The sequence below is a fragment of the Aethalodelphis obliquidens genome, unplaced genomic scaffold (genome assembly GCF_003676395.1).
Source record: "Aethalodelphis obliquidens isolate GAN/ISIS:26980383/991018 unplaced genomic scaffold, ASM367639v1 scaffold7, whole genome shotgun sequence".
Classification (NCBI taxonomy): Eukaryota; Metazoa; Chordata; class Mammalia; order Artiodactyla; family Delphinidae; genus Aethalodelphis; species Aethalodelphis obliquidens.
Genome location: NW_020837951.1, coordinates 4,865,011 through 4,892,090, shown reverse-complemented (window position 1 = coordinate 4,892,090; position 27,080 = coordinate 4,865,011). Strand labels below are relative to the sequence as shown.

At 47.3% G+C, this 27,080-nt stretch overlaps 1 protein-coding gene across 1 annotated transcript; it reads left to right on the top strand.

The window, feature by feature from the left end:
- Positions 1-25,841, top strand: PRRT1B (proline rich transmembrane protein 1B). Its single transcript, XM_027104475.1, has 4 exons — positions 1-267; positions 20,326-20,789; positions 21,617-21,760; positions 22,876-25,841. The coding sequence occupies exons 1-4, from the start codon at positions 135-137 to the stop codon at positions 23,023-23,025; spliced, it is 891 nt and encodes a 296-aa protein (XP_026960276.1). The 5' UTR covers positions 1-134; the 3' UTR covers positions 23,026-25,841.
- Positions 25,842-27,080: the final 1,239 nt, after the last annotated feature.

Sequence of the window (27,080 nt, the reverse complement as noted above, 5' to 3'; positions counted from 1 at the left end):
TCCTCCCCGGGGGGCCGCCGGGCGCGGGTCCTGCCGAGGCGGCCAGGCTGGCGGGCGCCCGCAGGTTCGGGCCCCAGCGCCGGGGCGCGCGCGGAGCCGCCTGTTGACACAGCCGCGGGCAATCCAGGCGGTCAATGATTAACCGGCCGCGCTGCCGGCACCAGGAAACCCGAGCCACCCGCGAAAGCGGAGCCGGGCCCGACGGCGGCGGCGGGAGGCGCCGGGCGCGGGAGGCGTGCAGCCCAGCTGGTTTCGCCATGGACGCAGGTAAGAGCGGCGGGGCCGGTGCGCGCTCCCGAGGGTCCCGTCCCCCGGGGAAGGCGAGGGCGACCCCGTCCCGGGCCCCGAGGCTGGCCTGCCCTGGGACGCCTCTCTCTCCCACCCGGAACTGAGGGGCCCGGAGGCCGCTGCGGGGAGTTCGGGCACCTTGGCCGCAGCCCCCTCCGCCGGGGAGGGGCAGCCCTCGGGCGGGCAGCAGATGCCCGGCAGTGGCGATGTGGGGGGCACGTTCCCCTCCCTCCCCCACGCCTCGTCCTTCCTCTAATGACTGTTCATCGGACAAAGGTGGTGAACGGGCTAGGCTGCAGTCCTTGGAGCGGGGAAGGGGGCCACCCTGGCAAGGGGGGCAGAGACAGGGCCAGGGAGGGAGAGAGAGCCGGGAAGAGACGGCAGGAGATCCCGCAGACTGAATCGGGGACCGAGAGAGGCGGGGCGGGGGCCGGGGGCGTGCTAGGTAGCTGGGCAGACGGGGTGCGGGGCGCGGGGAGGCTCAGCCCGGCAACTCCGGCGGCCCGCGGCGCAGCCACCCCTGGGCGGGGCGGGGGGCGGTGAACTGAGACCCCGGCCTTGCCCTCGGGAGTCCCAGGCTGGCCGGGCAGGGGGTGGTGGTGACGGCGGCGGGACCCGGAGCGGCGGGCGGTGCGGAGTCCGCCTGACCCACCGCCCCCGCGAACCTGGGGCGGGGCGCACCTAGATTTCTTGTGCAAGGGTCTCCCGAGGGGTTGCTGCTGCGAATGGGGACCGGCCCCGCCTGACTCAACTGTCGCCAGCACCCCGGGCCCTCGAGCACCTCCCACCAAGCTCCCGGCCCCCCTTTCCGGCTGGAATGTCCCGCCGAGGCTCGGGTGTCGAGAACCCGAGAACCCGAGGCCATGGGCGGGCAGCCCCGCCAGCAAATTTATTTATTCTGCAGCCCTATCTCCGCGTCATCGGGCCAGGTATTTACCCAGGCGGCCGGGGTAGCTGCGGTTTTTGTTATGATAACTGGGGCAGGGGCTCGGCGTCTCCCCGGGGCACTCCCGTGCCAGCAACCGAGGGAGCGCCTCCTAGGCTCAGGTTACCTGCTGGGAGCCTCAGTTCTCTCACCTGTGAAACGGGATAATAAGACACACCTGAGGCTGACCTGAGCTACTGTAAGGAAGCTCAGAACAGAGCCTGAGCATGTGTCCACTGTTACTATTTTTATTATCTTATTTTATTTTAATTAATTTATTTTTGGCTGCCTTGGGTCTTAGTTGCTGCCCGCGGGCTTTCGCTAGAGCGGGGGCTACTCTTCGTTGCGGTGCGCAGGCTTCTTATTGCGGTGGCTTCTCTTGCTGCGGAGTACGGGCTCTAGGCGCGCGGGCTTCAGTAGTTGTGGCTCGCGGGCTCTAGAGCGCAGGCTCAGTAGTTGTGGTGCACGGGATTAGCTGCTCCGCGGCATGTGGGATCTTCCCGGTCCAGGGCTCGAACCCGTGTCCCCTGCGTTGGCAGGCGGATTCTTAACTACTGCGCCACCAGGGAAGTCCCTGTTATTATTTTTAAATGATGGTTACTATTATTATCCTCATTTACAGATGAGGAAAGGGAGACGTGGAGAGTTTGTCTCTAAGGTCGCAGAGCCAGGGTTCACAGGGTGGCAAAGCTGGCTCAGGGTTAATGCAGATGTCATGTCTGTTCCTCAGGGCCTAGCACCCGATAAATGCTTAAAAATGGTAGCTGCAGTTCCGAGCACTATCACTGCTATTCCCTCGGACATCTTAGTGGCAAAGCTTCATCCACTTAGCAGCCCCACAGGCACCTGACCCTGCTGAAATCATGGTATTTTTGTGGGGTTTGTGTAGAGAATTCTTTTTTTTTTTTTTTTTAAGTATAGTTGATTTGAAGTATAGTTGATTTCCAGGGTTGTGTTAGTTTCAGGTGTACAGCAAAGTGATTCAGTTATGTATATATTCTTTTTCAGATTCTTTTCCATTATAGGTTATTATAAGGTATTGAATATAGTTCCCTGTGCTCTACAGTAGGTCCTTGTTGTTTATCTATTTTATATATAGTCGCTTGTAGCTGTTAATCCCAAGCTCCTAATTTATCCCCCATCCCATTCCCCTTTGGTAACCATAAACATGTTTTCTATGTCTGTGAGTCTGTTACTGTCTTGTAAACAAGTTCATTTGTATCAGTTTTTTAGATTCCACCTGTAAGTGATGTCACATGATATTTGTCTTCCTCTGTCTGACTGACTGCACTCAGTATGATCATCTCTCGGTCCGTCCAGAATTGTATTTCTGAGCCTAGAACACTAGTCCACAGGAGTCGCCCGGTGGAAACGTGTGGGATTGAATGGCTGGCGGCTGGGTGCCTCTGCCTGGCTGCATCTTCAGAGGGTGGTCTGGGGGCTTTGTGTACCAAGGGTGGTGGATTTTGGCTGAGAGCTTCATAAGTAGGTCAGCCAGTGGCCCCTGGGCTTAGAGGAAGGCCCTCTAGCGTAGACAGCAAACACAACGTCTCATTTTCCCCACAATGTTCCTTTTGTTCTTGCTGCCTTATTTGAAAACTCCAGCCCTTGGCTGGGTCGGCGAGGTTGGGAGCTGCCCTGGTGTCTCCCGCAGGGCTATTTAGGCCACACCCACTCTGCAATAGATCAGCAACCCTGAAGCCCCCCACGGAGGTCCTCTTCGAAGAGCCCAGCTCTCTGGATCAAACTCAGAAGTCGCAAACCTTGCGGACGTTATGTGTGATCTCATTCCTCATTGGCTTTGGTTTCCCCCACTTCTCACCGATTCCCCAAACTGGCCGGAACACCCTTCCAGTTTCTCATGTCCCAGCCGCTTCCTAACCTCAGATGACGGTAGCCAGGGTTAGCGGAGTGCCCAAGCACTGTACATGCGTACACTCATTTCATCCCCACAATAACCCCGAGAAGTGGTGACATCCCCCTTTTAAGGGTGAGGAAGCAGCCCGGGCAGTCTGGCCCCTGAGCTCCAGCCGCTGATCATGACCCAGAACCTCAGCCCAGGGACTTCCCTGGTGGTCCAGTGCTTAGGACTTGGTGCTTTCACTGCTGGGGCCCCGGGTTCAATCCCTGGTCGGGGAACTAAGATCCTGCATGCTGCGTGGCATGGCCAAAAAAAAAAAAAAAAAAAGAACCTCATCCCATATCCACCAGACCAGCTCTGCCCTGGGCACTGAGAGGGGAGAGAAGAGAGATCTGATCTGCCCTGTTGCTCTTGTCAGCTCCCTTCCCCTCCTCCCCCCGGATGCTGCCAGGCCCAGTGCACCGCCTCCGTACTGCCCAGGTCCGTCCTTTTGGCTGCGTTGGGTCTTCATTGCTGCGTGCAGGCTTCCTCTAGTTGTGGCGAGCGGGGGCTACTCTCCGTTGTGGTGTGCGGGCTTCTCATTGTGGTGGCTTCTCTTGTTGCGGAGCATGGGCTCTAGGCGTCTGGGCTTCATTAGTTGTGGCACAAGGGCTCAGTAGTTGTGGCTCGCGGGCTCTAGAGTGCAGGCTCAGTAGTTGTGGCGCACGGGCTTAGTTGCTCCGCAGCATGTTGGATCTTCCCGGACCAGGGCTCGAACCGGCGTCCCCTGCATTGGCAGGAGGATTCTTAACCACTGCGCCAGGAGGAAAGCCCAATATTTTCAACTTTTGATGGGTTTCTCAGGAGGTAACCCCATCGTGAGTTGAGGAAGCTCTGTACCCTCAACACTTAGGTTTTAAACAGCCTCCATTTATTACTGCACAGCCTGGTGTGGCTGGGCTGGGTGCCTGTGGCTTGAGTTTCTCCTGAAGTTGTAGCCAAGTCATCAGCCGGGGTGCAGTCACCTCAAGACTCAGCAGAGGCTGAAAGGCTGCCTGCAAACGCACTCACCTGGTTGTTGGCAGGTTTCGGTGCCTCCTGGGTCGTTGGCTAGGGCCTCAGTGTCCTGTTGCGTCACGTGGGCCCCTCCCACCATGGTTCACTTCCTCCTGGAGTTGCCAGAGACAGAGCAATTGACAGGAAGCCATGATCTTTTTAAAACCCAATCTTGGGACTTCCCTGGTGGTGCAGTGGGTAAGCCTGCACACTCCCAACGCAGGGGGCCTGGGTTCGATCCCTGGTCGGGGAACTAGATCCCACATGTGGCCAAAATAAATAAATAAATGAATAAATAAATAAAATATTAAAAGAAAAAGCACCTAATCTCAGAAGTGACCCCATACCTGCTGCCATAGTCTCTTCATTAGAAGTCATGCACGGAATTCCCTGGGGGTCCAGTGTTAGGGCTCTGTGCTCTCACTGCCGAGGGTGCGGGTTTGATCCCTGGTCGGGGAACTGAGATCCCACAAGCCGAGCAACATGGCCAAAAAAAGAAAAGTCACGCAGTAAAAAAGTCATGTAGTCCGGGACACTCAAGGGGAGAGAATTACATGTCAGGAGGCAGGGAGCACAGAGCCGCCTCTGCAGACATATTCCAGTGTGGATACAGCACAACTGCCTTATCCGTTCATCTGGTTGTGGACTTTTGAGGTTGTTTCCAGTTTGGGTCTACTGCAAACAGAGTTTCTATACGAATTTGTGTGGTTCTACATTTTTATTTCCCTTGAGTAAACACCTAGGAGTGGAATAGCCGAATCTTACGGTAGACGTACATTTAACTTCTTAGGAAATCGTCAGACTGTTTCCCAGAGTGGTTTTTACTATTTTATTTTCCTACTTGCAGCGTTTGTTTACGTCCTTACCAAACGTGCCAAGGTTAGCTTGGTTGGTTTTGTTTTTAATTTTAGCCGTTCTAATGGATGTGTAGCGGTATCTCATTTTAATTGGCATTTCTAATTTTCATGGCATTTCTGAGGACTAAAGATACGGGGCATCTTTTTATGTGCTTATTGGCCATTTGAGTGTCTGCTTTGGTGAAGTAGACAAGTATTTCGTCCACTTTCTTATTGGGATATTTGACTTAGTATTGAGTTTAAGAGGTCTTTGTTGATACAACTCCTTGGTCTGATGTATGTGTTATGTTTTCTCCCACTCTGTGATGTGACTTTGTATTTCTTAGTGATGTCTTTTGAAGGAAGTTTTTTACTTTGAAGTCCAATAGATGCATTTTTTTCTCCTATGGATCCTGCTTTTGGTGTCATACATAGTATTTATTTATCCAGTCTAAGGTCACAAAGATATTCTCCTATATTTTTTCCAGAAGTTTTCTAGTTTTAGGTGTTACATTTGGGTTTATGATGTATTTTAGTTAATTTCTGTGTATGTTGTGAGGAAAGAGTCAATATTCACTTTTTTCCCACAAAGATAGCCAGTTGCTCTTACACCAGTTATTAAAAAGACTTTCCTTTCCCCATTTGGCAAAAATCAACTGACCAAATAGATATGTGCGTCTGTTTTGATACTCTACTATTTTAGTGCTACATTGATGTACGTGTCTATCATTTCATTAATATGAACTGTCTCGTTTATTGTAGATTTAGAATAAGCCTTGAAATCAGGTAAAGTCCTCCAGTTTTGTTTTTTTAAAGAATGTCCTTTTTATTTATTTTATTTTTCTAAAAGCCAAGCATTTATTTTAATAAGCATGCATGGTTAATATTTTTTTAAGTTTTTTTTGATGTGGACCATTTTTTTTAAAATTAATTTATTTATATTTATTTTTGGCTGTGTTGGGTCTTCGTTTCTGTGCAAGGGCTTTCTCCAGTTGCGGCGAGCGGGGGCCACTCTTTATCGCGGTGCGTGGGCCTCTCACTGTCGCGGCCTCTCCCGTTGCGGAGCACAGGCTCCAGATGCGCAGGCTCAGTAGTTGTGGCTCACGGGCTTAGTTGCTCCGCGGCATGTGGGACCTTCCCAGACCAGGGCTTGAACCCGTGTCCCCTGCATTGGCAGGCAGATTCTTAACCACTGCGTCACCAGGGAAGCCCCATGGTTAATATTTTTAAAGTGAATTTAGTGCTTTACAACAGCTAGAACACTTTCTATTTAGACAGAAAACTTTCCCCAACTTCTTTACAGTTATTTCAAAAGGATTACATGAATTTATTATACTCTGTCCTGTGTTTCATCCTCTTATATTACGATAATGCTAATATTTTATGCTAATTCTTACTGAACTTCGATAATCTACGTCATATTTGAAAAGTTAGAATTACACCTTCTGGAAATCTTCAAATAGTTACAATCACTGAGAACATTATTCTCACATGTCCATTTTAAGAAGAATTTTAAGGAAAAAGAAGTCTTCCCCACTAATCCCTCCATTCCTCACACCATCATATATAACATATTTTTTCACCTGCTTGGAATCGAGAATTATGTGGTCAGCTCCAAATCCTTCCTACCTAAAATACTCTTTCATCCTTTAAAGAGTTTTTTGTTTATTTTTTTAAACCTTTTTTTTTTTTTGGCTGCGCTGTGCAGCTTGTGGGATCTTAGTTTCCCAACCAGGGATCAAATCCGTGTCCTTGGCAGGGAACTCCCCGGATATTTTTTCCTTGTGATGAGAACTCTCAGGATCCCCTCTCTTTCACAACTTTCATACATAACATTCAGCAGTGTTAATTTATCATGTTGTACGTTACATCTCTAGTACCCATCTTATAACTGGAAATATTTTTATAATTATAATTTTATCTTATAACTGGAAATTTGTACTTTTTAAAAAAAATTTTGGCTGTGCGGCTTGTGGGATCTTAGTTCCCCAACGAGGGATCCAACCCGTGCCCTTGGCAGTGAAAGCACGGAGTCCTAACCATTGGACTGCCAGGGAATCCCCTGTTTTTAAATTTTTTAAGCCATTAAAAAAAATTGAAGTATAGTTAAATTACAATATTGTGTTAGTTTCAAGTGTACAGCAAAGTGATATATATATATATATATGTATACCCTTTTTCAGATTCTTTTCAATTATAGGTTATTACAAGATATTGAATATAGTTCCCTGTGCTGTACAGTAGGATCTTGTTTATCTCTTTTATATATGGTATTATAGTTTGTATCTGCTAATCCCAAACTCCTTACTTATCCCTCCCTCCTCCCTTTCCCCTTTGGTAACCATAAGTTTGTTTTCTATGTATGTGTCTGTTTCTGTTTTGTAAATAAGTTCCTTTGTATAATATTTTAGATTCTGCATACAAGAAATATCATCTGATGTTTGTCTTTCTCTGTCTGACTTACTTCACTTAGTATGATCATCTCTAGGTCCATACATGTTGCAGCAAATGGCATTATTTCATTCTGTCTCTCTTTTTTGGTTGAGTAGTATTCCATTGTGTGTGTGTGTGTATTACACATACATACATATATATATACACATACATATATATATACACCACATCTTCTTTAACTCTGACTTTTTTTTTTTCTTTTTTGGCTGTGTTGGATCTCTGTTGCCGCGTGCGGGCTTTCTCTAGTTGCGGCGAGCGGGGGCTACTCCTCGTTGCGGTGCGCGGGCTTCTCATTGCGGTGCCTTCTCTTGCTGCGGAGCACGGGCTCTAGACGCCTGGGCTTTGCCTATTTTATTTGATATTAAAAGAGCCACTCCAGCCTTTTTTGCTTACTGTTTATTTGGCATGTCTTTTTCCACCCATTTACTTTCAGCTCTGTGTCTTTATATTTAAAGTGTATCTATTGTAGGTTGCTTGTAAGTCTTGGTTTTTATTCATTATGTCAATCTCTGCATTTTAACTGGAAAGTTTAGACCATCAACATTTAAAGTAATTATTGATATGGTTGCATTTAAGTATATAATTTTATTGCTGTTTTCTCTTTGCCTCTGTTTTGTTCCTCTGGTTTCTACCTCTTCTACTCCCGTGTTGTGCCCCACTCCCTACCTTTTTTGGGTATGACTTAAATATTTTCTAGTATTCCATTTTATCTCTTGCTGTTATGGCTGCATAGCTTCATGTTATTTTTTTAGTGGTTGCTCTAGGGGTTAAAATACATACCTAACTTTTTATAGTCTACTTAGAGTTAGTATTGTATCACTTCCAGTAAAATGTAGACCCTTGTAATCTTAGAGGTCTCTTTACCCTCATGCCCATCCATTTATAAGCTTAATAAGTGTTACAGTTTTCATGCGTAATACATCTGTACACATTGCAAACTCATCATAAAATGTTATAATTTTGGCCTTCCACCGGCATATATTAGAGGATTTAAGAGGAAGAAATTATCTTTTATATTCACCCCCATAATTATACATCTGTGGTTCTTCCTTTATTTCTGAAGTTTCAGGTTTACCTCTGGTATTATTTCTTTTCAGCCCAAAGAACTTCTTTTAGCCTTTCTGTTAACAGAAGTTCTCTGGCAAGGAATTCTCTTAGTTTTCTTTCATCTGAGAATGACTTTATTTTACCTGTGGTAGGCAGAGCTCTAAAGATGACACCCAGGTTTCCCTTCCCTAGTTATTCAGTCAAACACTAGTATAGGTACTGCTGTGAAGGGATTTTACAGATGGAATTAAAGTCTCAAGTCAGAGGGCGAGAGAGAGTCATGGACATATACACACTAACAAACGTAGTAAGGTAGATAGCTAGTGGGAAGCAGCCGCATGGCACAGGGATATTGGCTCGGTGTTTTGTGACAGCCTGGAGGGGTGCGATACGGAGGGTGGGAGGGAGGGAGACGCAAGAGGGAAGACATATGGGAACATATGTTTATGTATAACTGATTCACTTTGTTGTGGAGCGGAGGCTAACACACCGTTGTAAAGCAATTATACCCCAATAAAGATGTTAAAAAAATAAATAAATAAAAATAAATTTAAAAAAAAAAGTCTCAAGTCAGTTGATCTTAAAAATACAGAGAGTTTTTCTGGGTGGGCCTGACCTAATCAGGTGAGCCCTTTAAAAGCAGAACTATCTCTCTACCTGGTAGTAGAAGGGAAGACAGGGAATTCTGAAGCATGAGAGAGATCTGATGTGCATCCCTGGCTTTAATGATCGAAATAGTCACATGGGAAGGACGGTGGGCAGCCTCTGGGAGCAGAGAACCTCAGACCCACAGAACTGGAATTTGCCAACAACCTGAATGGGCTTGCATAGAGATTCTTCCTTAGAGCTCCAGATAAGAGCCCACTACAACTGACACCTTGATGTTGGCCTGGTAAGACCCTGAGTGGAGTCAGCCTGGACTTCTGACCTACAGAACTGTGAGTTAGTACATGAGCATTTTGGTAATTTTTCCCCGTCAAGAAAATTGTTGTAAAAGACACATAACATAACATGTATCATCCTAACAATTTTTAAGTGTACAGTTCAGTGGTACTGAATGCATTTACATTGTTGTGTAACCGTCACCACCACCCACCTCCATAAGTTCTTTCATCTTTCCACGCTGAAACTCTCTACCCATTAAATAATGTCTCCATTCCCCCCCCCCGCCCCGCCGCTATCCCAGTTCCCGGTAACCACCATTCCCCTGTCTGTCTCTGAGTTTGACACCTCTAAGGACCTCAGACAGTGGAATCATACAATATTTGCTTTTTGTCACTGGCTTATTTCACTTAGAGTAACGGCCTTAAGTTTCCTCCTTGTTGTCATAATTTCCTTCCTTTTAAAGGCTGAATAATGCTCCATTGTATGGACAGACCACACTTTGCTTATCCATTCATCTGTCGGTAGACACTTGGGTTGCTGCCACCTTTTCGTTTTTGTGAATGGGGCTGCTATGAACATGCGTGTATAAATATCTCTTAAAGCTCCTGCTTTCAGGTCTTCTGGGTATATACCCAGAAGTGGAATTATTGGTTAATGTGGAAATTCTATTTTTATTTATTTATTTATTTAAAACATTTATTTTTTTATTTAGCCACACCATGAGGCTTGTGGGATCTTAGTTTCCCGACCAGGAATTGAACTCAGGCCACAGCAGTGAAAGGGCCGAGTCCTAACCACTGGACTGCCAGAGAATTCCCTGGAAATATTCTATTTCTAATTTTTTGTGGAATTGCCATATGGCTGCACCATTTTACATTCCCACTAACAGTGCACAAGGGCTCTGATTTCTCCACATCCTAGCCTCTGGGTTTTATCTATCTATCTATCTATCTATTTATTTATTTTTGCTGTACACGGGCCTCTCACCGTTGTGGCCTCTCCCGCTGCGGAGCACAGGCTCTGGCCGCGCAGGCTCAGCGGCCATGGCTCACGGGCCCAGCCGCTCCGCGGCGTGTGGGATCCTCCCGGACCGGGGCACGAACCCGTGTCCCCTGCATCGGCAGGCGGACTCCCAACCACTGCGCCATCAGGGAAGCCCGGTTTTATTTATTTTTTGATTGTAGTCATTATATGGATGTGAGGTGGATGGGTGTTGTAAGCCACTATATTTATGATAATTTGTTATACAGCAATAGAAAATGAATACATGCCTTTATTCCTGAAGGACATTTCCTTTATGTTTTATTTTATTTTTACTTTTTTGGGCCTTGTGGCATGTGGTACCTTAATTCCCCAACCAGGTGTCAAACCCGCCCTCCCCTGCTCTGGAAGCACAGAGTCTTAACCACTGGACTACCAGGGAAGTCCTTGAAGGACATTTCCTTTAGATATCGATTTCTGGGTGGATCCACTGTCTTCTGACCTCGGTCGTCTCTTGAGTATGGACATTCAAATTGTTGTTCCCCTGTACATAACGTGTCATTTTTCTCTGCCTGTTTTCGAGGCTTTGCTGTTATCCTTGGTTTTGAGAAGTTTTATGGTGATGTGTCTGGGTGGTTTGCTCCCACAGAGTGCCTGTTCTGGATTTTCTGAGTTTTATGAATTTGTCTTTCACCGCATTTAGGAAGTTAGCAGCCATCTGTCCTGGGACTTGACTGGTACATGGAGTGAAGACCTTCTTGTGTTACCACACAGGTCCCTGAGGCACTATGCTTTTTTTTTTCTTTCCTTCACTTTAATCTGTTTGTTGGATTGGTGCTTCTTCAAGTTCACTGACTTTCTTCCCCTGTCACCTCCATTTTGATATTGAGACCAATCAGTGAATTAAAAAAAAATTTCAGTGTAAAGCAATTATACCCCAATAAAGATGTTAAAAAAAATTCAGATACTATGTGTCTTAGTTGAAAATTTCCAGTTGGTTCCTTTTTTTTCCCATCAAACTTTCTAATTCTTTATGGAGAGCTTTTCTCAAGTGTGTTTATCTTCCTTATGGAGCCTAGTTATAACAGCCGTTTTTTCTGATAATTCCAACATCTAGGTCATCTCCAGGTGGACATATGATTGTCTTTTCCCTTGAGGACTGGTCACATTTTCCTAGTTCTTTGTATGGTGAATGATTTTGGGATTGTGTGCTGTACATTGCGAATATTATGTTGTGTAGGTTCTCAGTCCTGTTATAATTCCCTGGAAAGTCTTGATATGTTTTGTTTTAGTAGGCAATCAACCTTGGTAGTTTCAGATCACTAGTTGTTTCACCTTGTATGAGTAGCATGTCCAGTCTTGGTCCAGTTTTCTGTTTTGTATTGAGGTACAATTGCCATAACATTACATTAACATCAGGTGTACAATGTAATGATTTGATATTCGTATATATTGTGTAAAGATCACCACAATAAGTCCAGTTAACATCTATCACCATAATAGTTAGAAAAATTGTTTTCTTGTGATGAGAACTTTCAAGAACCACTCTTCTAGCTACTTTCAAATATGCAATACAGTATTTTTTTTTTTAAGGTTTTTTGTTTTTTGGCTGCGTTGGGTCTTTGTTGCTGCGTGCAGGCTTTCTCTAGTTGTGACGAGCGGGGGCTACTCTTCGTTGCAGTGTCCGGGCTGAGACATTGCTGTGGCCTCTCTTTGTTGTGGAGCACGGGCTCTAGGCGTGTGGGCTTCAGTAGTTGTGGCACACAGGCTCAGTAGTTGTGGCTCGCGGGCTCTAGAGTGTAGGCTCAGTAGTGGTGGCGCACGGGCTTAGTTGCTCCACGGCATGTGGGATCTTCCCGGACCAGGGCTCGAACCTGTGTCCCCTGCATTGGCGGGCGGGTTCTTATCTACCACGTCACCAGCGAAGTCCCGACAATAGAGTACTATTAACTATAGTCACCACGCTGCACACTACATCCCCAGGACTTATTTATTTTATAACTGAGTTTGTACCTTTTGACGCCCTTCACTCATTTTGCCCACCTCCATCCCCACTTCAGGCAACCACCCATCTGTTCTCTATATCCATGAACTCAGGTTTTTTATTTTTTAATTTTATTTTCAGATTTCACATGTAAGTGAGATCATGCAGTATTTGTCTTTCTCTGTCTGACCTATTTCACTTAGCGTGATGCTCTCAAGGTCCATCCCTGTCGTTGCAAATAGCAAGATTTCATTCTGCTGAATAATATTCTCTTGTGTGTGTGTCTAGATATAGACCATTTTCTTTACCTGTTCATCCATCGGTGGACACTTAGGTTGTTTCCACATCTTAGCTATTGAAAATAATGCTGCAATGAACGTGTGAGTGCGTATAGCTTTTTGAGTTAGTGTTTTCGTTTCCTTCAGATAAATACCCAGAAGTGGAATTGCTGGGTCATACAGTAGTTCTATTTTTAATTTTTTCAGGAATCTCCACACTGTTTTCCGTAGTGGTGGCACCAGTTTATGTTCCCACCAACAGTGCACAAGGGTTCCATTTTTTCCACCTCCTCACCAACACTTGTTATTTCTTTTTGATGATAGCCATTCTAACAGGTGTGGGGTGATATTGTGGTTTTGATTTGCATTTCCCTGATTGAGCATCTCTTCATGTACCTGTTGGCCCCCCTTATGTCTTTGGAAAAATGTCTGCTCAGATCCTCTGTCCAGTTTTTAAAAAATATTTATTTATTTATTTGGCTGTGCCAGGTCTTAGTCGTGGCACACGGGATCTTAGTTGCAGCATGCAGGCTCTTAGTTGCAGCATGCTTGTGGGATCTAGTTCCCTGACCACGGATCGAACCTGGGCTCCCTGCATTGGGAGCATGGAGTCTTAACCACTGGACCACCAAGGAAGACCCCTCTGCCCAATTTTTAATTGTGGGTTTATTTTTTGCTATTGAGTTTTATGAGTTTTTTATATACTTTGGATATCAACCTGTTGTCAAATATATGATTTGCAAATATTTTCTCCCATTCAGTAGGTTGCCAATTCATTTTGTTGATGGTTTCCTTTGCTGTGCAGAAACTTTTTAGTTTGATGTAATCCCAACTTGGGTGTTTTTGCTTTTGTTGCCTTTGCTTTTGGCTTCAAATCTAAAAAAATTATTGTCAAGACTGATGTCAGGAAGCTTACTGCCTATGTTTTCTTTTGGGAGTTTTATGGTTTCAGGTCTTACACTCAAGTCTTTAAACCATTTTGAGTTAATTTGGGGATATAGTGTAAGATAGTGGTCCAGTTTCATTCTTTTGCATGTGGCTGTCCAATTTTCCCAACACCATTTATTGAAGAGACTGTCCTTTCCCCATTGTGTATTCTTGGCTCCTTTGTCATAAATTAATTCATGATATATATGTTGGTTTACTTCTGAGCTTTTTCTTCTTTGACATTCATCTGTGTATCTGTTTTTATGCCAATACCACACTGTTTTGATTGGTGTAGCTTTGTAATATAGTTTGAAATTGGGGAGCATGATGCCTCCAGCTTTGTTCTTCTTTCTCAAGATTGCTTTGGCTATTTGAGGTCTTTTGTGGTTCCATACAAATTTTAGGATTGTTTCTCCTATTTCTGTGAGAAATGCTGTTGGAATTTTGATAGGAGTTGCATTGAACCTATAGATTGCTTTGGGTAGTATGGGTATTTTAACAACATTAATTCTTCCAATCCATGAGCACAGACTATCTTTTATTTGTCTTCTTCAATTTCTTTCACTGAGGGCTTATTGTTTTCAGTGTACAGATCTTTCATCTGCTTGGTTAAATTTATTCCTAAGTATTCTATTTGATAGGTATTTTATTCTATTTGATAACGGGATTATTTTCTTAATTTCTCTTGTAGTTTGCTATTAGTGTATAGAAATGCAACAGAGTTTTGTATATTGAATTCATATTCTGCAACTTTACTGAATTCATTTATTAATTCTAAAGGTTTTTTGGTGGAGTTTTTAGGGTTTTCTATATATAATATCATGTCATCTAAAATAGTGACAGTTCTACTTCTTCTTTTCCAATTTGGATTCCTTCTATTTCTTTTTCTTGTCTGATTGCTGTGGCTAGGACTTCCAATACTCTGTTGAATAAAAGTGGTGAGAGTGAGCACCCTTGTCTTGTTCCTGATCTTAAAGCAAAAGCTTTTCAGTTTTTTTTTTTTTTTTTTACCATTAATATGATATTGGCTGTGAGCTTATCGTACGTGACCTTTATTATTATGTTGAGGTACATTTCCGCTATACCCACTTTGTTGAGTGTTTTTATCATATATAGATATTGAATTGTCATGCTTTATCAACATCTATTGAGATGATCATATGATGTTTGTTCTTCATTTTGTTTATGTGGTATACCACATTGATTTTTTTGCAGTTGTTGAATCATCCTTGCATCTCTGTAATAAATTCTATTTGATGATGATGTATGACTCTTTTAATGTATTGTTGAGTTTTGTTTGCTCATATTTTTTGTTGAGGATTTTTATGTCTATGTTTATCAGGGATATTGGTCTGTAATTTTCTTGTGGCATCCTTTTCTGGTTTTGATATCAAGGTAATGCTGGCTTCATAAAATGTGTTTGGAAGTGTTTCTGCCTCTTCTACATTTTTGGTAGAGTTTGAGGATTGGTATTAATTCTTTGAATGTTTGGTAGCCATCTGGTCCTGGATTTCTGTTTGCTGGGAGGTTTTTGATTACTGATTCAGTCTCCTAGTAATCAGTCTGCTCAGATATTCTTTCTTATGATTCAGCGTTGGCAGATTGTATGTGTCTAGGAATTTATGTTTTCTAGGTTGGCAAATTGGTTGGCATGTAATTTTTCATAGTAGTCTCTTATGAGCCTTTGTATTTCTGTGGTATTGGTGGTATTGTGTCCTCTTTCATTTTTTATGTTATTTATTTGAATCTTCTCTTTTTTTCTTAGTCTACTAAAGATTTGTCCATTTTATCTTTTCAAAGAACCAGCTCTTAGTTTCTTTAATATTTTCTATTGTCTTTTTAATCTCTATTTTATTTATCTCCACTCTGATCTTTGTTATTTCCTAACTTCTGCTAGCTTTGGGCTTCATTTTTTCTAGTTCCTTGAGGTATAGAGTGTTTTTCTGAGATTTCTGATGTTGTATAGGCATTTATTGTTATGAACTTTCCTCCTAGAACTGCTTTTGATGCATTGCATAGGTTTTGGTATGTTCTATCCATTTTCATTTGTCTGGAGGTATTTATTTATTTATTGGCTGCACTGGGTCTTCATTGCTGTGTGCAGGCCTTCTCTAGTTGCGGTGAGTGGGGGCTACTCTTCGTTGCTGTGCCCGGGCTCTCTCTTGTGGCTTCTCTTGCTGCAGAGCATGGGCTCTAAGCACACAGGCTTCAGCAGTTGTGGCGTGTGGGCTCAGTAGTTGTGGTGCATGGGCCCAGCTGCTCTGTGGCATGTGGGATCCTCCCAGACCAGGGATTGAACCCATGTCCCCTACATTGGCAGATGGACTCCTAACCACTGCACCACCAGGGAAGTCCCTGAAGGTATTTTTTAAAATTTCCCTTTTGATTTCTTCTTTGACGCATTGGTTGTTCAGTAGCATGTTGTTTAATCTCCATATTTGTGAATTTTCCAGTTTTCTTTTTGTAATTGATTTCTGGTTTCGTACAATTGTGGTTGGCAAAGATGCTTGATATGATTTCAGTCTTCTTAAATTTATAAAGCTTACTTTGTGGCCCACCATTATTTATCCTGGAGAATGTTCCATGTGCACTTGATGAGAATGTGTGTTGTTTCTTTTGAATCGAATATTCTGTATATATCTGTTGAGTTTATCTGGTCTAACATGTCCTTTAAGGTTGCTGTTTCCTTATTGATTTTTTTCTTTTTTGCTTGGATGATTTTTCCATTGATGTAAGGTGGGTATTAAAGTCCACTATTATTGTATTGCTGTCGATTTCTTTCTTTAGGTCTGTTATTATTTGCTTTTATGTTTAGGTGCTCCTATGTTGGTTCCATAAATATTTACTAATGTTATATCTTCTTGTTGGATTTGACCCCTTTATCATTTTGTAATGCTCTTCTTTGTCTCTTATTACAGTCTTTGTTTTATAGTCTTTTTGTTATATAAGTAGAGCTACCCCAGGCTTTTTGGCTTCCTTTTGCATTGAATATGTTTTTCTGTTCCTTCATTTTCAGTCTGTGTGTGTGCTTACATATGAAGTGAATCTCCCGTAGACGGCATATAGATGGATCTTGTCTTTTTATCCATTCAGCCACTCTGTCTTTTGGAGAATTTAGTCCATTTACATTTAAAGTAATTGATATTGTGACCACCTAGAGGGGTGGGATAGGGAGGGTGGGAGGGAGGGAGACGCAAGAGGGAAGAGATATGGGGATATATGTATATGTATAACTGATTCACTTTGTTATAAAGCAGAAACTAACACACCATTGTAAAGCAATTATACTCCAATAAAGATGTTAAAAAAAAAAATAAAGTAATTGATAGGTATGCACTTATTGCCATTTTGTTCATTGTTTTCTGGCTTTTTTAGTGGTCCAGTTTTTTTTTTTTAAAAGGAATTTTGCCTTTAAAAAAATTATTTATTTATTTATTTATTTATTTATGGCTCTTCGTTTCTGGGCAAGGGCTTTCTCTAGTTGCGGCAAGTGGGGGCCACTCCTCATCACGGTGCGCAGGCCTCTCACTATTGCAGCCTCTCTTGTTGCGGGGCACAGGCTCCAGATGCACAGGCTCAGTAATTGTGGCTCACAGGGCTAGTTGCTCCGTGGCATGTGGGATCTTCCCAGACCAGGGCTCGAACCTGTGTCCCCTGCATTGGCAGGCAGATTCTCAACGACTGCGCCACCAGGGAAGCCCTAGTGGTCCAGATTTTAAAGTCTTTCTTATGCTGGTCTAGATCTGTCTGCTACACATGCAGCTTGGGGGTGAGTCTAAGACTTTTGTGGATCCATTCTAAGATGACTAACCATTCCAGTTTGCCTGGGACTAAGGGGTTTGCCTGGATGCGAGATTTTCAGTAGTAAACCCGGGGAAGTCCTGGGCAAGCTGATATACGTTGGTCACCCCAGTGCACATACAAAACTAGGGGATCCCCCTCTGAAGCTACTTCCTCTCTAGGATTTCCCCACTGTTTCCACTCTGCAGGGGCCCTTTCCTGGTTCCTCTGGCTAGAATGACCGAGTTTCCAGTGGAGTTTTAGCTGCTCATTCTGGTGCTCTACCACATGGCTCTGTGACTGGAGCTTTGAGCTTCAAGGGAAATGAGAGGAAAAAAAAGGGAAATTCACCCCCTTTATGGTCACTTCTGCGTTCTGACTGCACTCCACGATCTGCTTGCTTTTGTTCACTTTTCAGGGTCTCTGGGTAGTGTCTTCTGTATTTTGTCTAGCGTTTTTAGTAGTGATCAGCAGGAGAGAGAGGCTTTAAAAAGCTGGTAAAATATATGTAAGATTTACCATTTTAACCATTTATAAGTGTACAGTTCAGAGGCATTAAGTACATTAATGCTGTTGTGCAACCATCACCACCGTCCACCTCCAGAATGTTTTCATCATTGCAAACTGAAGCTCTGTCCCCATTAAGCACAAACTCCTCATCCCTCACCAGCCGCGGTAATGTGGAGAGATGTAGGTTTTTAGTTTTATTTTTTAATTTTTTTTAACATCTTTATTGGGGTATAATTGCTTTACAATGGTGTGTTGGTTTCTGCTTTCTAACAAAGTGAATCAGTTATACATATACATATGTTCCCATATGTCTTCCCTCTTGCGTCTCCCTCCCTCCCACCCTCCCTATCCCACTCCTCCAGGCGGTCACAAAGCACCGAGCCGATATCCCTGTGCCATGCGGCTGCTTCCCACTAGCTATCTACCTTACGTTTGTCAGTGTATATGTGTCCATGCCTCTCTCTCGCCCTGTCACAGCTCACCCTTCCCCCTCCCCATATCCTTAAGTCCGTTCTCCAGTAGGTCTGCGTCTTTATTCCTGTCTTACCCCTAGGTTCTTCATGACATTTTTTTTTCTTAAATTCCATATATATGTGTTAGCATACGGTATTTGTCTTTCTCTTTCTGACTTACTTCACTCTGTATGACAGACTCTAGGTCTATCCACCTCATTACAAATAGCTCAATTTCGTTTCTTTTTATGGCTGAGTAATATTCCATTGTATATATGTGCCACATCTTCTTTATCCATTCATCCGATGAGGGGCACTTAGGTTGTTTCCATCTCCGGGCTATTGTAAATAGAGCTGCAATGAACATTTTGGTACATGACTCTTTTTCAATATGGTTTTCTCAGGGTATATGCCCAGTAGTGGGATTGCTGGGTCATATGGTAGTTCTATTTGTAGTTTTTTAAGGAACCTCCATACTGTTCTCCATAGTGGCTGAACCAATTCACATTCCCACCAGCAGTGCAAGAGTGTTCCCTTTTCTCCACACCCTCTCCAGCATTTATTGTTCCTAGAATTTTTGATGATGGCCATTCTGACCGGCGTGAGATGATATCTCATTGTAGTTTTGATTTGCATTTCTCTAATGATTAGTGATGTTCAGCATTCTTTCATGTGTTTGTTGGCAGTCTGTATATCTTCTTTGGAGAAATGTCTATTTAGGTCTTCTGCCCGAGATGTAGGTTTTTAAAGCCTCTGTGTGCAAGATGTTTGTTAAGGAGCCATTGGCCAAAGCAAGTCACGTGGCCAAGTCCGGGTTCAAGGGGTAGAGAAATAGAGGGAACGGCATGGGTAGAGGTGTGGAGGCACGAACACCAGATGGGTGTGTAGGAGATGCCCTGAGTGAGACCCTGCCTGCTGGAGGAAGAGGGTGGGGAGCTCTCAGGGGCTCAGTACTCCCTGCCATTGGGGGTCTCTCCCCTAAGGACCCCTAGCCTCTGACTCCGCCCACCAGCTGTATGGGAGGTGGAGGTGGGGGGAAGGATGGGAGGGGGATTTCAGCAAGGCTTCTCCACCCTCAGCAGCACAGTCACTGTCATGTCTGATTTACTTAATTCTCTGCCTTCTATAACCCTTCAAGACACTTAGGAAATGAACCTCCAAAGCCATGCCCTGGGCTGTCTGTCCCTGCTGTGGGTCCTTGAATGCCCACCCAGGTCCAGGGGGTCTGCCCCAGGACCCTTCCAGGTTGTTCCTCCAGGACCTACCTGAGGCCTAGAGGTGCTCAGCTGGTCAGAACTGCTCTTAGGAGGTGCAGGGGGACCTTCAGGAGTTGCTGGGACCAGCTGGGGTGCCTCCAGAATTTATGGTATGGATGCTGGAGGCCAGGACCAGGGAGGGAAGGCAGCTGGGCAGCTGAGGGCCTCTGAGCGCCCTCCAAGCTGCTGGGTGGGCTGCTCTCCGCCCACTGCTCCTGGCATCTCCCTGCCCCTCCCCCACCCCATTCCTGTTTCTGTTCCTTCTCTGCCTCAGAAGGCACTTGGCCCTTAGTGACCTCCTGCCTCTTTGAAGTCACTGGCTTGGCTGGGGGGGCCCGACCACTCCAGAGCCGAGAACCTGATTGGCTCAGCTAATCTCCTCAGACCAGCCCCCATTGGACGGTGTCTCAGCACAGCCTATGAGGGGGCTGCCCTGGGCTGAAGCTTCTTCCGGGTTCCAACGGCTGCGGCAGCAGGACTGTGGGGACAGGGCCACCTCCCAGCAGGGGCAATCTGGACGAGGGGCTGGCAGGTGTGGGCAAGGCCTGCCTTCCATCCCAGCCGGCCATACGTACTGGCTGTGTGATCACCAGGAAGGCACCTCACCTCTCTGAGCCTTAGTTTTCTTGTCCTATTGTAGCACTTTGGGTAAAGATTCAAGGGCCCAGCTTGGAGAAGCCTGAGTGCGGGGTTCACCAGGGGTCAGGATGGGCACGGTCATTGTGACTTTCTCCTTGGAGGCGCTGTGTTCTGGGGTTTGGGGGGAGGACTCCCACCTGGCCCAGCAGCCTCTTGGGGGCTCACCACCCCTGCCATTTCTTCCCAGGAGCGGACGCGAAAGGGGGCGGCAGCCCCGAGGACGCCGGGAGCGCCGCGCGCCCAGAGCTCCCGCAGCTCCCTCGCCGCCCGCAGCTCCTGGAGGAGGACGGAGGGCCCAACGAGGAAGCGGCCGCGGACGGAGGCAGCGCCCCGGCGCCGGAGGGCACCCCCGGCGACCCCTCGGCCGAGGCCTCCGCGACGACCCCTGACCAGGCCCAGGCCCAGGCCGCGGGCGACGCCCGGCAGCCGCCCAAGGCGGCGGCCGGCGGGGTCCCCAACATCGGCTTCGTGGGCGAGCCCCCGCCCTACGCGCCGCCCGACCCCAAGGCCACGCACCTGCTCTACCCGCCGCCGCCCTTCCCGCAGCCCGTGCTCTTCCCGCCCGCGCCCTCCGCCTCCGCCCTGTACCCCCCGCCCGCGCCGCTCTTCCCCGGGCCCACTGCGCAGCCACTCTTCGCTCCCTTCCCGGTGGTGAGTCAGGCCGCGGGCGCCGCCCCCCTCCCTGTTCACTCCCCCTCCCTCCTCCCCTCGCCCCTCCCTCCTCCCCTCGCCCCTCCCTCCTCCCCCTCGCCCCTCCCTCCTCCCCCTCGCCCCTCCCTCCTCCCCCCACGCCCCTCCCTCCGTCCCTCCCTCCCTGGGCTGGAGAGTTTGGCGCACAGGAGGTGAGAGGTCACCACAAGCGGCCGGCAGGGGGATGCTTCTGTGCCCAGGGGAGCAGTAGAAAAGGGCTCCCTCAGCTTGGGGATTGGGCGGGAGTGGGAGGCTTCCCAGCAGTGGGGGCATTTGAGCTGGGTTCTACGGGATGAATAGGAGAGTTGAGGCAGAGGAGAGAAGGAGGGCACAGTACAGGCGTGCAGGGGGCCAAGGTCCGTGTCTTCTGGCAATGACGGTGGTTGGTTCAGCTTAGTGGGGAGGGGAGGATAGGAAGGTGGGATCCACCGTGAGGGTCCCCAGGGCCTTTGGTAGGAGATGACTTGATTAGATTTTTAGGAAAAAAACACAACACTGGCTGCCTGTGGAGGATAGCTTCGAGGTCCCTCCTGGTGGGGACCCAGTGGGGACATGGAGACACTGGTGGCTGGACCCTGGACTGAGTACTTTGTAGAGGGCAGAACCCTGAGACTTCTGGGGGCTGAGTGATAGGCTGGGGGTGCCGAGGGAGCGGGCAGAAGGGGGGCCTTGACCCCTGGGCGACCCGCAGCATCACTGGGTGGGGCTTGGCAGTGGGTGGAGTGACGGGTCCACGGCTGTCGCAGGCTGCGTGCTCCCTAACCACGCCGTGGCCTCTGCCCTCACAGTACAACAGCGCCGTGGCCGGTGTGCCAGCCCCGGCCACGGTGGAACACAGGCCCCTGCCCAAGGACTACATGGTCGAGTCCGTGCTGGTGACCCTCTTCTGCTGCCTGCTCACTGGGCTCATTGCCGTCGTCTACTCCCACGAGGTAGGTGGGCGTGGGGCGGTCCTTGGTACAGCCTTCCCAGCCTGCAGCCACTAGGGACCAGGTGGGGTCCACACAGCCCCTTCCCCAGCAACTGGGCCCCTGGTGTTTCCCCCTGAGAAGGGGAGCAGGATTGGGAAATCAGTGCCCAGTTGTCTGTGCGGTCCTCGCCCTCTCCTCGGCTGTCTCTGCTCCCCGTCACTCAAGATCTGCCCTAGAAAATGCAACGGAAACAATTCACACTGAAGGTGTGGATGATTAAGGCCCAAGGAACAGCCCATCCGGTGGGGGCTTGTGTTTACTCAGGTGGAGACTGCCATCCATCCATCCACTCACTTCTACCCATCCACCTCCATCTGTCTAGCTACCCGTCTGTCTGTTCAGCCCCTGCCCACCCATTCATCCACCATCTCTCTAGTCTCCATCTATTCATCCATCCACCCACCCCTCTGTTCGTCCATTAATGCACCCATCTGTCTACTCATCCAACCACCTGTCCCTATCCTTCCGTCCATCCACCCCCCCACCCTCTCGATAACACTCTTTCTTCTTCCTCCGTCCCTCCCTCCTGATTGTTTCTGACCATGGCCAGGCAAGAGGTTAGACCCTGGGGACTTAGCATGATGCCAATGTGAGGACATGCTACTAGACAGAGTAGGAAGGCCCTGGGGCTTTTGCTCAAGGCTGACCTCCCTCCATGGCCAAGCTCCCCCGTCATAAGCAGGACAGGACTGTGGGGAGAAAGACGCTCTCAGGACAGCTCAGAGGCGGGACTCCGGAGGCTGCTGCCTGCCTGTCAATTCTGGCTCCACCACCAGCTGTGTGGCCCTAGGGTGGGTCACTTAACCTCTCTGAGCCTTCGTTTCCTCATCTTCAAAGTGGGGACAACGATGACTCGGGGTTGTTGTGAGGATTGTAGGCAATGGGACGGAGGGTGTGGATCTGGGTCAGGCCCGTGGCCAGAGCCCAGGAGCCGGCAGCCGCCACCCCCGTCGCTGGGAAGGCCCCTGACCGCCTCACGGGGTCAGCTGTCCAGTCTGCGCACTGGGGCCGGGCCCGATGGTGCCTCTGGGAGGGAGTGGGGACTCTGTGTCCGCTCACCCCCCATCTCGTTGCAGACTCGTGCGGCCCTGGGCAGGGGGGACCTGGCCCAGGCTGAGGAGGCCTCGCGCAAGGCCCGCTCGCTGGTACTCTTCAGCCTGCTTTTTGGGGTCTTCGTGTCCACCAGCTGGGTCATCTACGTGGTGGTAGCACTCTACCTGCCCTGAGGGCGGGTGGCTCCTTCGGGGACGTCAGGACACCTGGGGACTCCTGACCTGGCCAGACTCTTTCTGCGGACTTGGATCCCTGCTGGTGGCCATCTGTCACCTAGAGGGGACCTGGGCAGGCTCAGAAGAAGACGGGCTTTGCAGCCTTCAGCGCACGCATGGCTGGGCCTCTGCCCCTGCAGGTGGCCTCAGGCAGTGTCCTAGCCCGAGGTGGCCCCAGGGCCCAGGCCCAGCTGTGCTACAGGGGCCTGAGGTCTTCCTGGCACTGTGCTGGCAGTGCCCCCATGCCCCTGGCCTTCACTTGACCCCTGAGAGACCAGCAGAGGGACCAGTGCCCTCACTGCCCTCGGAGCCATCTGGAAGGACATTGCCACCTCCGGCCTCCCCATCGCCCAGCCCAGCCCTGGGATTGCAGGGCAGAGCTGCTGGGCTTGCTTTCTCCCTGTTGGGGAGTTGAGAGGAGTGGCCTCCTCTCTCCTGGGTCGCTCCCGGCCGGTCGTGCTGCGTCCCAGCCCCGTGCGGGGGGGGCAGGCTCTCTCCTGATGACCCCGTGTCCAGAAACCAAGGCCACGACGTCCGGTCAGTCGTGAACGAACAGCAGCACCCTGGGCGGAGCGTCTCATTGCCGCGTCGGGGCTGTTGCTCACCCTGGGTCACCTTAGGGTGAGCGGGACGCCTCTGTCCACAGCTGGGCCCTGGGGCTCCCACGCCGGCCCCTCTGAGATGCTGGGGTTTGCCCAGTCTGTGCAGCACGGTGTCTTGTGCACGTGGTGGTGGAGCCGCTGGGTACCGATGGTGGGAATTTCTGTAGGGTCTTTCGCGGGCCAAAGGTGATGGGAGAGGAAGGAAATCCATCTGCATCTAGAGAGGAGGAAGGGGGCCCCCTGGCTGAGCCGTAAAAGATCGACAGCTCAAGTTAAATCAGGTGTTTTCTGAGCACTGACCAGGTCTGGGAGCTGAAGCAGGACAACCCATCTCGGCCCTCGAAATGCTCCAGGGGCTGGAGAGATGGGGGTGCGGGAGTAGGTGGTGAGGAGTGATGATGCTTGGAGCCCGAGAGGTGGCCTCACGGTCTAGGACGTGGGGCGGCCCAGAATTAGGATATCAAACCCTAAAACGCACGATTGCCGCGAAAAAGGAGGAAGCTGTATTTTAGGGGTCCGTAGATGCCAAGAAGCACTTGGTAGACCCCAACTGCCATAGCTCTTCCTGTTACTAAACTCTTACCTAAAATCAGAATAGAAAGAAGTCATCTAGACCAGTGTGCCTTGAACCTGAAAGTACATTATCAGACACCTGGGAAATCTTATTAAAATGCAGATCCTGATTCAGTAAGTAGGGCCTGAGAGCCTGCATTTCTCATGAGCTCCCAGGTGCCGCCGAAGCTGGTAGATGCACCAGCAGCATATGGTGTGTTAAGTGGGAAATTACTAAACCACTGTAACCAGGACCAAGCCATGGGTGCCCCCTAGAGTCTCTGTGCAACATTGTTTTGAGGTTCTAGCTAATGTAAGAAACAGCAAAATGAAATTTGTAGTGTGAAAACTAGAAGAGACAAAATGATACTCTAGCTAGACTATCCAAGAGTCAATGAAAAAATCAAAGTAAGAGAACTCAGAGAAGTGACTGGATACAAAGTATACAATAGTCAATAGCAATATTCAGGTACAAGTGGAAGAACTTTAAAATTCCACTCACAGTAGTGATAAAAACAGTAAAACCTAGGAATAAACTCAACAGGAAAGACCCAGATCCAAATGAAGAGAATAATTTTATTTTATTTTATTTTTTTGGAAGGAAAGTGCATGTATGGTAAGGTACAAGGAGTCCGGGACAGCCAGTGCACAAAAAGGCCCAAACTTCTCTAAAAAGAGCAAAGAACAAAATATCTGGATGGGAAGACGTAGTATCATGAAACTATCTATAGCCTTCTTAAGTAAACAGATTTAATGAACTTCCAACAAGAAAGCCAAGCTTTTAAAACTGAGAAAGATGTTTTTAAACATTCATGCGGAAGGAAAATGTGCAAAAACTGCTAATAATTTTTCAAAGTTTAATGAGGGACGACTTTCTTCACCAGATTTTGAAACTTACGATAAAGCTACAATAAACAAGGCACAGTATGGCTTTGCCACAGAGATGGATCGGTGAAAGACAAAGTCCGGAAAACATTCCAAGTATATATGGGACGTTAATACCTGACCAAAATGGCATTTTAATTGAGTGAGGCAGGGAGGGCAGAGTTGGCGCTCTGGTTGGAAAAATAATTCTTCTTCTCCTATTGTATGTAAAAATAAATGCCAGATGGATTAAAGAGCTAAGTAGTGTGAAATAAAGCTCTACCAATCGTAGATGAAAGCTTAGGGGAATATTTGTATAACTTCAGGGTGTTAGGCAGTGTGGAAGGGGAGACCTCCTAAAATCTGGAATTCCAGATACGAGGAAGAGATGGATTTGAGTTCTGTGTATAAGGGAAGTACACACTTAAACCATGAGATGATTTTTACGTATCAGATTGGGAAAAAATTAGAAAGATTGATTCTAAAGGTGGCAAAGGCCTGACCCTCTCATTTATTACTGGTAGATGTGTATTGCTACCATCTTTATGGAAAGTAGGCTAATGGTAGCTTCTAGTAATATGTGTACCATATATTAATATGCATGTAAGTGCAAAGAACAGAGTCTAGAAGGATATATTGCAAACTGCTGAGAGTGGCTGCCTTTGGGGAAGGACTGGTACTAGGAGGGTTTGTGCCGAATTTTAAAATATGGGTGTATTCATGTGTTGTGTAATTAAAAAATAACTGGAAAAAATGTGCATGTCTTTTGACCCAGTAATTCCAGTTTCAGGATTCCCAGGAGTGAAGAAGGAAGTCCATTTCGACAGACATGTGTCAGTGTTGTGGCTACAGCGCCATGAAGGAGAGGTGACTGGGGCAAATCTGGAATGAGAGCTCTGATTACATTAGGGCGCACCCTGATTTCAGAGATGCTCAGATGTGTGTCTTAGAATCACTCCGGTGTGGCCTAGAGGTGTTTGGCCTTGGAGAGTGGTAAAGAAAGGCTCTCCCGAGGAAGTTGTGAGTGTGTAAGATAAAGCTTCAGTCAGATGCTGCCATTCCAAAGTGGTTGCATCATTTTGCATTCCTACCAGCAGCGGACGGGAGTCCAGTTGTTCGCAAACTCATCAATCCCTGGTGTTTGTCAATCTTTTACATTTGAGTGCTTCTGGTCGTTAAAACTGTAGTGGTATTTCATTGTGGCTTTAATTTGCATTTTTCTGACGAATTCTATTGAGCTTTTTATCATATGCTCATCAGCTGTTTGGATCTCTCTTTTTATAATGTACTTGTTTAAGTCTTGTGCCCGTTTTTATGTCTTTCTTTTATCAGTTCAGAGAAGTTCTTTAGTGTTTTCTAGATATGAGTCCTATGTTAGATTCAGGGATTGCAAATATCCTCTTCTACTTTGTAGCTTCCCTTTTCATTCTCTTAATGGTTCATCCGATAGAAAAGAAGTTCTCAATTGTAATATATATTCAAATTTATCTTTTCCTTTATGGATAATGCTTTTTTTTTTTTTTTGCAGTACGCGGTCCTCTTACTGTTGTGGCCTCTCCCGTTGCGGAGCACAGGCTCCAGACGCGCAGGCCCAGCGGCCACCGCTCACGGGCCCAGCCGCTCCGCGGCATGTGGGATCTTCCCGGACCGGGGCACGAATCCGCGTCCCCTGCATCGGCAGGCGGACTCTCAGCCACTGCGCCACCAGGGAAGCCCAGGATAATGCTTTTTTAAGGCTTAAGAAAAATTTCCTTACTCCTAGGTCATGAAGATGTTCTCTTATGTTGTCTTCAAGATCTAGAAGCTTTTCGGGTTTTTTTCACATTGAGGTCTGCCACCCACCTGGACTAGATCCTAGAGATCCATTTGTCTCTTCTTGTTACCACTATCATACCTCATGCCTGGGACTTGATAGTAAGTCTGGACATTGAGTGGGTCAGGTCCTCCCGCCATCTTTAAGATTCTTGGTCATTTAAAATCATTTGTATTTATAAT